Source organism: Narcine bancroftii, chromosome 9 (assembly GCF_036971445.1).
Source record: "Narcine bancroftii isolate sNarBan1 chromosome 9, sNarBan1.hap1, whole genome shotgun sequence".
In the NCBI taxonomy this organism is placed as follows: Eukaryota; Metazoa; Chordata; class Chondrichthyes; order Torpediniformes; family Narcinidae; genus Narcine; species Narcine bancroftii.
The window spans coordinates 116,666,962-116,679,532 of NC_091477.1; the positions used below are offsets into that span (position 1 = coordinate 116,666,962).

General features: G+C 41.0%; 1 protein-coding gene across 3 annotated transcripts in view; it reads right to left on the minus strand.

Annotated features, from left to right (window-relative positions):
- Positions 1 to 12,571, minus strand: part of LOC138742690 (profilin-2-like) — a 54,199-nt gene that overhangs the window by 40,321 nt on the left and 1,307 nt on the right. The window contains exon 1 of one of the 3 annotated variants that reach the window (XM_069897429.1): positions 10,035 to 10,070. The exons of the other annotated variants lie outside the window; for them this stretch is intronic. Coding sequence (XP_069753530.1) covers positions 10,035 to 10,055 — 21 coding nt within the window. The 5' untranslated portion in view covers positions 10,056 to 10,070. Of the gene's footprint in view, positions 1 to 10,034; positions 10,071 to 12,571 lie in introns of those variants that run through there. 3 annotated transcript variants of the gene reach the window in all.

Consider the following 12,571-nt stretch of genomic DNA (forward strand, 5'->3'; position numbering starts at 1 on the left):
ACCCCAGTAGCTGACGCAGTAATAGTAGCCTCTTTTCCATTGGCACCTTGTCCTAGGAATTTACGGGAAATTAACTGGTTAAGGGTCCAGCAGAAAAGGAAAACAATCAGCACTGCAGCGTCAAAGGACGTCAACACACGCTGGGGATTAACGGCCTCGTAACCCCGGCGTCAGCTGATACCAGATGCTGATTAAACCAGAGGAAAAAGGACAACTTCCATCCATTTCATTCGAAGGTAGACACTCTGATCCCCAGGAATGACTTGTGTTCAATGGAAAAGCAATGTCCCGGTTAAAGGTGGCCGAGTGGAAACAGTACAAACAGCTTCCTATCTGAATGGCCAATTAACTGAGATACCAGTGGAAAAAAGGGCTAATGTTGTGCCGTCATAATTAATATCCCTCTCCCAAGTTTACAGGTAAAGCCTTACTAATATACCAGATACTGTACTAATAAAGATCAAGACTCTTACTAGGTAGGGAGGCACCTTGGGAGAGTTGCCCCCACGGAATTGGCCAGCTCTTCATCCTGCGCGCTGTCATTTCATCCCAACACCACGTTATTGAAACTTTACCACCTTCCTCTCGCTGACAAACCACACTCGCCTCCACGCAAATGTTCCTGTCAGGCCCTCAGTGCACCTTTCTCATCCTGATAACCCAGCTCACCTCCGTTAATGTCATGTCCTTGGCTCACCTCCAGACCAGTGACAACAGCAAAAAGAATGCGGGCACATTGAGGGGCATTGCTAGTACAGCAGGACAAACCTATGCATGTCCAACAAAGTCTCAGCATATCCCCATGGGGACCATCCGCCCAGTCTTATTTATTCCACATCTATTTATTTATTTCTTCGATCCTTTTGCCAGTTATTTTGCGTTTCCGGTTGATTGAATTCCAGATAATGCCAATTTCACTGTCTATCCGACTCCTCACTTGGCAACTAAGTGAATACACCTAGTCTCAAAAAGCAAGTCCAAGGGCAGAACAAAGTCAAGACAAAAAATATCCAACTTCCTCATACCAGGTATAATGCTATAGTCCATAGATATGCAAGTCCAGAATACAATGTTCACACATAAATCAACTGGCCAACAGTTGCCAATGTACCTACTCACCAATTGTCAAGCACGTCCAAATCCAAAACACACAAAAGCACCTTGGATCAATCCATATCAGTAACAATGCAGGTGCTATACTCTTTATCTCTCAAATTCCAAATTGGAATTTTGTCATTTTGGAAAACAGCCACATCACTTCACTACTTAAAATGAGAGAAGAAACCAAATTATAAACCAGTTAGTCCAAAATTAGTACACTGTCCAGATTTAGCAGACAAGGTTGTCCATTATCTCCAGCTCTTTTCCTCCATGCTATTGAACTGTTAGCAGAATTCATCCTTCTCAATCCAGACGGAAAGGGTTTCAGGGTCAATCAGCAAGAACATAAAATCAATTTATTTTCTAATGGTGTTCTGATATATCTGACAGCACCAGTTACCTCATTACAAAAATTGTGTCTAAGTTGGAAGATTTGGAGATTATATCAGGTTATAAAGTCAATTGGGACAAGAGCAAAGTTATGCCACTTACAGGTGGGAATTATGAACAAATTAGGAGAAATTCTCAATTTAAGTGCTCAATGGGATTAAATATTTAGGTATCAAGGTAGATAACAATCAGCAGTTTATACAAGTTGAATTATTTTCCCTTGCTTTGGAAAATTGAGGATGATCTTAATAAATGAGTGACCCTCTCGATAACTTTATTTGGAAGGGTCAACTGTATTAAAATGTATGTGCTGCCGAGAGTGCAACTTTTTTTTTCCCCCAAAGGTTTCCTGTTCCTATACCTTTGAGATTCTTTCCCAACCTTAATAAATGCATCAGGAAGTTTTTGTCTTCCAGAGACACTATGATAAATTAACTTGGAATTATGAATTGGGAGGAATAACGCTCATGAATTTCAAAAAATATTTTTGGGCAACCCAACTGAAGTTTGTCACCTCCCTCTTTGACAGAGGAGACAAGTCTTCATAGGTAAAATTGAAGTTGCACAAGGTTGGTGAGAGGATAGCAGAAAAAGTTATACATAAATGGAATTCTAAATCATCATCTGGCCCTAAAGAAGCCCCCCTCCCCACCTATTAAAGCACACAATTACAATATGGAATAAAATTAATGGAGAAAGAAGGTGAGGGATCAAGTGTATTGTGGATTGTTATGAACAGGGACGATTTATGGCATTTGAGCAAATTAGGAATAAATATGGAGTTTTTAAGTTCATCTTTTTTCTGCTATCTTCAGTTAAGATCTTATCTAAGGGACACATTAATTAGGTCCAGCACTAACCTTACCACAGTCGAGTGAAATAGAGACTCTTTCAAAAGAGGAACACAAAAAATTTATTTCAAAAATGTATTCCTATTTCAGGTGGGAACCCTTAAGCAAAGGCTTGATAAATGAAGACAAAAGGTGAGAAATCAGATTTGGGTATCGAAATTGATCCATTTTGCTGGTCTGACTTGCGTCAGAACAACATGATTAACATGATTAATGTAAGGTATCGGCTGGTGCAACATAACTTCTTGCATCAGCTATAACTTATTCCACAAAAGGTATGCAAATTCAAATCGGAAATATCAGACCAATGTTTTTGATGTGGTCAAGAAATAGGTACTTCCTTGCATTCAACCTGGTTGTGCCCTGAAGTGAGGCCGTTCTGGGAAGATTTGGGTAATCGTCTGGAAAAGAATTACTGGAATTCAATTCAGGTACCTGAATTATTTTTATTGGGGAATTTAGAAGATGCAAGACCCAAAAATGAGGTTGTCAAAATATCAATTAAAATTTACTAAGATTGCTTTAGCAGTGGCCAGGAAATATATAGCAGCTACTTGGAAATCTGATTCTCGACTAGGTTTACCCCACTGAAAGATAGAAATGCAGAATTGTGCTCCCGTGGAGAAGATCACCTAAAACTTGAAATGTATAAAAGCAGCCTTTCCAGCCCTAATAAAGGAGTGAGTTTAACCTGCCACACTGTGTGTTTGTGTTTATTTGTAGCGGTTGGCTACAATATTGATGTTTTTCTTTTTGATTATTCTTCATTTTGACTGCATGTTGATTGAAAATTCTCAAAATAAAATATTAAGAAAAGGATATTTCTGTTGCCATATCAGACACCATTAAATGGGATTAAATTCCTCATAGCCAACTTTGTCTGCTATTAGGACAGGCTTCCCAGGAAGATTTAAAAAGTACAAACCGCTAATTCAAAAGGGAATGGACAGAACAGCAATAAAAAATACAAATCAGAGTTGAGGGCTGATGGAATAATCTGAAAATTGGACCATTCCTGAAGTGATATGAAAAAACATTTATACACAGAGTAGCCAAAATGTGTAATTTGTACACCAACTCAATCTAAGATACAATCCCTCAAAGTTGTTTGTTTACCAACTCACAGATCAAGCACAAAGAAAGTGAATGGCACAGAACACAAAAGTGTAAGAGAAACCCAGCAGGCCGTGCAGCTTCCACAGAAAGTAAAAGGCAATCATCATTTCGGACCTGAGCTCTTCATCAGGAATGTGGAAAAAAATCTAAATAGGGTTATAGGTCAAAGATGGTACTAAAGTTTTTGGAGATTTGGTAATGGAAGATTACGAGGAACTCGCACAGAAGAATATAAGTTTGGGGCTGATAGATAATCACATGTTGACATAATCGTGAAGAAGGCTCACCAGCAGGTATACTTCATTACGAGTTTGTGATATAGTATATCACCAAAAACTTGCAAATGTCAAAAGAAGAGCGTTCTAATTGGTTGCCAATGCACAGAACAGGAAAAAAGTTTTGAATTCACCCAGCACTGATCATGTGATCAGTCTTCACTCCGTCAAGGACATCTACAAGAGGCAGTGCCTAAGAAAGCATCCTCTATCCTCAAGGATTCCACAGGACCCTACCACAGCTCATCAAGCCATTGTCTCTGTAACAAATTAATATAATCTTATCAACACTAACAAAGGAGCAATGGAAAATTCACCACTGGCAAATTCAAAATAATAGTCTTTAATTAAACTATTAATAACATTTCTTACGCGTGTGTGTGTGTGTGTGTGTGTGTGTGTGTGTGTGTGTGTGTGTGTGGGAGAGAGAGAGAGAGACTATTACAGTTAGACATTCATTCTGGAAAAGTCTATTTTAAACTCCAGCTTCTTCCCCCTTCTTCAAACATCCCGTTGAACTTTAGGTTTTTTTAAAATTTGTACTTCAGAGGTAATTATGACCCAAGAGTGAAGCATCAGACTTCTTTAAAATTCACGATTTCCTTTTGTAGCCATTTTCAAAACAATGTTCCTTCAAATGAATGAAAATCTTCAATCCTTGAAAGGAGTGATTTTCCACAGATTTCTTCCTATTTTCCTTAGGAGTAACAGAGTCTGTATTTATCACGATGACTTCAAACTTCTTAATCAATCGTGACCATTCCTCTGGACACAAATGAGACTGCCTCTCTTTTCTGAAAAGAGCAGTCGGAGTGGTCATTTTCTTTTAAAATACCACTGGGTATGCCTTCTTTTAATAAGAACACAGACCCTTTTCAAAGGATCCTTTTCATATTTTACTTCTCTTGACAGAGAAAGAAAGGAATCCTGTATTCACAAGAGGTAGGGTTTCTTCCAACTGGTTTCAAAGTGAATCTCTCGCAGATAACGTTTCTCTGAAATCGTGCAACACGACATCACTATTATTATAGTTTCATTTCTGTCCAAAACACAACTTGTCACTTCACATCCACAAAAACATAGACCTCATCTCTGTTTAAGTGGCTATGACTAGAAAGTCCACACAGGTTGTTCAAATGGTACTTGAGCTTTGAAACCAATAATGCTGAATGTTCACAAAAATGCTTTTTAAGATCCACTTTCTCACATTTCTTGAGTTTCAATTAAGAACATTTCAGTTCCATTATGGCTCGGTTTTTCAGACACTACGACTCCAAACTGAAAGTGCAATTTTGTATCTGGAAATGTGCTGAGACTATGTGTGAATCCAGTCCACAAACTAACAAATATCTATTTTATAAGTAAAGATTTTATCTTTAAAGATTAACACAAATATGTTACACGCCAACACAATTTCCAACCTCCACCTCTGGAAACCTCGCTCCCACAGCCGCCAACCTCATCGTCTCCCATCCTCGCACTGCTTGCTTCTACCTTCCACCCAAGATACACAAACCCAACCATCCGGTAGACCCATCGTTTCTGCTTGCTTTTGCCCCTCCAAACTAGTTTTATCTTACCTTAACTATCTTTTCTCCCCTGATCCAATCCCTTCCCACCAACATCCTGATACCTTACATGCCCTCCATCTGTTCAATGACTTCAGATTTTCTGAACTGGACCGCCTCATCTTCACAATGGATATCCAATCCCTTTACACCTCTATTCCCCATAAAGAATGTCTTAAAGCACTTCACCTCTTTCTAGACCAGAGACCTGACTTGTCACCCTCTATCATCACTCCTCTCCGCCTGGCAGAACTTGTCCTCACTCTAAACAACTTCTCCTTTGACTCGGCTCACTCCCTCCACATCAAAGGAGAAGCCAATGGGTATCCGCATGCGTCCCAACTACGCCTGCCTGTTTGTGGATCAATCCATGCTACAAGCCTATAGAGGCAAGACCCCTCAACTCTTCCTCCGCTATACTTCCTTGACCACAATTCCTCCCACCCTATCCCCTGCAAAGATCCTATTCCGTTCTCTTAATTTCTCCATCTCTGCCGCATCTGTTCCCAAGATAAGGTCTTCCAGTCCACATCTTCCAAAATGTCTGCCTTCTTCCACAAATGTGGCTTTCCCTCCACCTCCATGAACTCAGGCCTCATCCGCATCTCCTCCATTTCCTACTCATCTGCCCTGGTCCCCTCTGCCCCCAGACACAACACCCACCTATCTCCCCACCAGCCTCCACAACCAACATTATCTGCTGGAATTTCTAGCACTGACAACAGGATCCCACTACCAGACATCTTCCCCTCTCCTCCTCCAGTAGAGATTGCTCTCTCTGTGAATCCCTCATGCACTCATCCTTCCCCACCAATCCCCCCCCCCCCAGCACCTTCCCGTGAACCCAGGAGGTACCACACTTGCACCCACACCTCCTCCCTCATCACAGTCCGAGGCTCCAAAGAGGCCTTACTTGTATATCCACAGGATTGATTTACTGCATCTGGTGCTCCCTTTGTGACCTCATCTACTGGACGCAGATTGGGAAATTACATCATTAAGCACCTTCACTTCGTCTACACCAGTGATCGACTCCTCAAAGTAGCCAACCTTTTCAGTTCTGTGCCACACTCCCATACTCACCCGTCTGTCCATGGCCTTATGTTTTATCTCACCAAAACCACCCACAAATCGGAGGAATAATGCCTGTTTTTCCATCTGGGCACTCTCCAGTCAGATGACACTCATCAACTTTCTGGTTTCTGCTAGCCTGCTCTCCTCTCCACCCTTCCCCCTTCTAGCTCTCCTCCCCCTTCCCTCTATTCACCTAGCCACCCCTCCTCCCCTGGCTCACCTTTGTTCCCTCCCTCCTCCACCTGCCTTTGCGATCATGCCTCCATCCTAATTTTTTGTTTGTAGGCCTGACAACACTTTTCCATACCTTGATGAAGGGCTCAAGCCCAAAACATTGGTTATGTATTTTTACCTTTGCTATATAAAGAACACTGTTTGACCTGCTGAGCATCTCCAGCATTGTCTTTTTACTTCAACCATAGTCTACAGATTTTCGTGTTTTACTTCTCTCCTCAAGGACCCTCACCTCCCAGGCCATGCCTCTTCGCTCTGCTCACATCGAAAAAGAGATACTGAAACCCGAAGACAAGCACCCAGGTTGTACAAGGACAGCTTCTTCTGCCCTGCCATCAGATTCCTGAATGAACAATGAACCACAACTACCCACTTTCACTTATTTTTAATTTATAACAATATTTTGATTAAATCTGGCGCAAAACAATGAGTTGTGTCAAGTTTATGACAAATTTTAATTCCGAGTAGGCAGGCTTAAGGTGAAGTGGACTACTCATGCAAATATTTTCTGCTAATGGGAAATGGAATGGATAGAGACAGTGAGGGAAGATGTAGCTTTGTAGGAAATGGTCAAAAATGCAAGATGTTGAATTCATGAAAAACAAAACTGAAAAGGATGCCTAAAAAACTGAAGAAAGACACATGTGAAGATAGGATGCAAAACAGATTGAGCAATTTAGTGGCACTGCATTCTTGAGCTCTTACCAATGGGAAATGAAGATGGAAGCAGAAGAGGAAAGGCATTCAAAACTGAGGTAACATCTCTGGATTTTTTTTGCATCTGAGGATCAAAAGTTAGACCAAAAAAGTCAAATCCTAATGCTTAGGTGATCCATCCAGATTGAAAGTAATGCCTTGAACAGAGGGCAAAACCAGTAATTCACCAGATGGAATCTTCGTATCTGTTGTCTTTTAAGGAGTCAGAGCAAATCTGATCATGATCAAATTAAAAGAGAATCTCATTTAAGCAAAAGAATGTGTAAATTGCAGAGATAATGAGAGACTGTCCTCCATCTGGAGGATGGTGAATTATCACAAGGTGTGTAGTCCCAGGATAAAATAATCTTCCTTTTAGAGCAAAACAAGGATGAAGTTCTTTGCTCAGAGGGCTCAAAATCTTAAGAAGTTTCTAACGCTAGGGCTATGAAAAGGCATTTGAGCCTATTCATGGCAGACATTGATAGGAAAATCAGGAAGACATGCGAAACATGATTTCACAGGCTTGAGGATCTGCTGAGCCATATTAATTTCTCTATCTTAAGTTCTTAAATTCCAGAAAGGAAGCAAATCCAACCAAAAGCAATTGGGCAATGGGGCCATTAGAGACGCTGGTGAAGCAAAATCAGTTCGTGTTGGATCTTAACTTTTGGTGCTTTGTGGAGTTTGCATATTCTGTGACTACATGGATTTGTCCAAGTACCTTGATTTGTCCAATATCCCAAAATATTTGCTGGTCTGCAGGTTAATTAGCTATTGTAAAATTACCCCAATGTACATGGATGGCAGAAGATTTAATGGGAATTGATAAGAATTTTAGTGAATTGATTACTGGGAAATAAATATAGGAATGGAACAGATAAGCTAATGTGGACTAAATAGGCTCAATGTTCTGTCATAGGGAAACCTATTGAAAAGATAAACTGCATGATCAAAAGACATCATGATTATTGGTTGGCATGTTCATGTATAGGGAGGATGCAATGAAAAGGCTATGTAATTTTGCATGGATTTGGAAATTTTTAATCTATGGTCCAAAATATCCATTCAAAAATGCTCTTCACTAACGATGGGACAAATTAATTCAGTTACCATGGTACTGCACATTGAATAAAGTACAAATCTTGCTCTGAGAAAAAGGTACTCATCTTAAAACCAAACTTTGGCCAGTCTTCCATTATCTCATTTCAAAAAACAAACAAACTGGTTTTAAGTTATTAACATGACTCTTGTAATCAATCTGTAATTCCATTGTAAAAAATACCCTTAGCTGCAACTACCCAGCCTCAACTCAAAATTATATTCAAGCACACATTTGAAATGTGCTTCACAATAAAAATAATAGTTTATAGCCATCCTTCCAAGATTACCATCTCAATACTTCAGAATGGCAAAATTAAAGCCTTGCCATTTAAGTAAAGGTCACTACCATGGAAATCTTAAATTATTTTATTCTGGAGTCTTAGAGGATTGCTCCAGTACACTGAGATAAACAAACAGAATCAGATTTTAAAAATGGAAATATTTGTGAAAAGCATACTAATTACTGGGCTCATATCTGTAGAACACCAGGTCAACTGATCAGTACTACAAAAAAAGAGCTGGCAATCCACAAAGTTCTGTTGAAAGATCAACCAAAAATCTTTCAGATCCCAATTAACCTGAATTTTCTATTTCCTTTTGATCCAATAATCACCTACTTGATGCAACTGCAGTTTGACAGATGATTCAGCTTATGAATACAGAGCCACAAACAGATTTTTGTTAGCTCACTTGAGTGATCAAGCCACCCTTCCTGAATTCTTGTCGCACTTTTACTGTTAATAGATGTTGTGCGTGGTGGAAACACGACCTCCCTGCCTGTCTGTATGTGTGTATTGCAAGTGGTCATGTCTCCTCCCTATCTGAAACTTATTCAGAAGTCACATCAAGGTTGGACTCCGGCCACCCATTAGTGCAGACCTTGCTGTTGGCTAATTTAAAATCATCTAAGGTCATTATTGGCTAGATGCCCAGATCAGAACTGTAAATTACACCAACTCACAGCACATTCTCTCTCTCTGCCTCGTGGTTCAAGCCCCGGACACCACTCCACACCATGTTGCAGGTAAGGTGTGCACTATACTGAAGTTGAGCCATAGATCAATACTTGCAGAGAGTGACACCCCTGTTAGTACAGTTGTCGGAGTCCAACCTAGATCTGTCTATATCGTTGCTGAAGGGAAATAGTAATCAAGTACTGTTTAACGCTCACCCGTTTGTCCCCCATGTGTTCATTAAAGTTGCATGTGCTTGTAAGATCTGTGTCCAAACTCGTCTCTCTGTGAATCCACCAAACCTGATACTCTTCCCAATACGGTAACAGACCACACAGCCTTCAACCAAGTTCACTAAGCATGAAAGTACTTCACAAATTTTAGTTACAGCAAAATTATACTTTCAACAAGCTAAATTTACCAATCATGATGCAATTTCTGGCATCAGACTCAAAATTATCCTGAATATGCAACTCTACCTCCAGCAAAAACACCCGAGTAGTTGGGAATACTGTACTTCTTTCCAGCATCTGGGCATAAATGTGAACATTTGTAATAATGGCCAAATGAGGAAAAACCAAGTGAGGAATTGGAAAATGCAGCTGAAACACAAACAAGATATACTCAGCAGTGGAACCAGAACTAAATTTCACCCCACTGTCTGAATGTTACCTTCTTGAAAGGCAAAAGCATTGTTCCACCACAGCCTGCCTACTGCAAGGTCATAAATGGCATATATCAACTTCATTACTGCTGAACTACACGGTGGTTGGTTGGGGCGGGGGGGGGGGGGGGGGGGGGGGGGGGGGGGAAGATGTGAAATTACAATTTAAAATCATTTTTGACTGAATTCAGGAAACCTCAAAAAAGCTTGGTAACTCTTTCCTACAGTAAGCAGAAGATGCTTCATCTTAAGATTTGGGATTACCATATTTGGCACGATTCAATTATCTTTATACTTTCCATAACTGGAACCAGTCACACAATCCTGTTTATTACAAAACCTTAAAGGTCATTTGAACTATTCCTTTTGTATCAATTTGGAAATGCAACATTTTAAAATGCAAGCTATTTTGAGCAAAAAGAAACAAATAGAACTTGGGCTTCACCTATTAATTTCATGGCACCCAACTTTCTTTTAAAAAAAGGAAAATTTGTGCCATCTCTGTGATAAGGAAGAGAGCCCCTCCCAAAGTTTAACCGTGATAAGGAAGAGAGCCCCTCCCAAAGTTTAACCGTGATAAGGAAGAGAGCCCCCTCCCAAAGTTTAACCGTGATAAGGAAAAGAGCCCCCTCCAAAGTTTAACCGTGATAAGGAAAAGAGCCCCCTCCCAAAGTTTAACCGTGGTAAGGAAAAGAGCCCCCTCCCAAAGTGTAACCGTGATAAGGAAGAGAGCCCCCCTCCCAAAGTTTAACCGTGATAAGGAAGAGAGCCCCCTCCAAAGTTTAACCGGTGATAAGGAAGAGAGCCCCTCCCAAAGTTTAACCATGATAAGGAAGAGAGCCCCCTCCCAAAGTTTAACCGTGATGAGGAAGAGAGCCCCTTCCCAAAGTTTAACCGTGATAAGGAAGAGAGCCCCCCTCCCAAAGTTTAACCGTGGTAAGGAAAAGAGCCCCCTCCCAAAGTTTAACCGTGGTAAGGAAAAGAGCCCCCTCCCAAAGTGTAACCGTGATAAGGAAGAGAGCCCCCTCCCAAAGTTTAACCGTGATAAGGAAGAGAGCCCCTCCCAAAGTTTAACCGTGATAAGGAAGAGAGCCCCTCCCAAAGTTTAACCATGATAAGGAAGAGAGCCCCCTCCCAAAGTTTAACCGTGATGAGGAAGAGAGCCCCTTCCCAAAGTTTAACCGTGATAAGGAAGAGAGCCCCCTCCCAAAGTTTAACCGTGGTAAGGAAAAGAGCCCCCTCCCAAAGTGTAACCGTGATAAGGAAGAGAGCCCCCTCCCAAAGTTTAACCATGATAAGGAAGAGAGCACCCTCCCAAAGTTTAACCGTGATAAGGAAGAGAGCACCCTCCCAAAGTTTAACTGAATTGCAGTGTCATGGCACATGGGCCTGAAGGGAAAAGGGACAAGCGGCAATCTTTTCAGACAAAAACCATGAGGGAAGGAAATTATTAACTGCACTAAATTCTAAAGGGAACAGCAGCACAAAGACCAACTCCTGGAGTTTCATTACTCAGCAGTCTGGCATAAATGGCAATTTCATAGGAGCAAAGATTGGGGCCGGGCAAAAAAAAAAAATTAATAAATCAGACTTAAGAGCCCTGACTTTGTTTTAAAAACAAATATGTTATCATACTATAAATTAAAATTGAAAGATATCCTCTTCCTGCCTTAGGGAAATTTTGATACAAGGTACTACTTTTTACAAATGATTTGCAGCAAAAGTGATGCATTTACTCAGAACTCCATACATTGAAAATGCCTTGACCAGCCAATACATTTTTACCAATGGATAGGGAAAAAAATCAAGACATCTTCAATTTTGCTCATCCTTTCTGCTGCATTAAAGGCAAAAAATTACTTTTGTCATATTCAACAAAGGACAACAAAAAGATGGCAAATTGAAGATAAATGAGCATTTTATGGATAATGAAAATGCTGCATTTGAGTGGTTAAAATGGATAAAGGTGGCGATCTTCAGATTGAAGACAATGGGCACAAGTTCTCTGGAATTTTCCATTAGGACCTCTAATCTGCCTTGCATTGGGGAAGAACATAGAAGCCTCCTTAGAGCAAGAAAATGTAATAATCCAATTTTTTGGAGAGAGGTGGAAATTTTACTTTCAGATCCTAGATAATGAGAAAAAATTATACACCTCCCACCAAAAAAAGAAGATACACTTCCCACCAAAAAAAACCTATGTGGCGAGACAATTATTCAGTTCGCCTGGAGAAAGAGTTGAAAATGAGCAGAGAAAAATAAATGGGGGGGAGTTTTCATGTTTTTTTTATTGAGCTTCCCAGATTGTAAATAAAGTCAGGGCTGGATGGGAGAGGGGAGCTGGGGAGTTTAAGCAGAGATGAGGTAGAGCCCAGGAGGTGCAGGGTAGGGTGTGGTGGACAGAGGAAGTGGAGGGTGGGGGGGGTGCGAGGAGGAGGAGTGAGGCGAGGGGGAAGGAGACGGGGAAGCAGAAACCGCGGGCGGGGGCCTGCGGGGAGACCGCGGGCGGGGGCCTGCGGGGAGACCGCGGGCGGGGGCCTGCGGA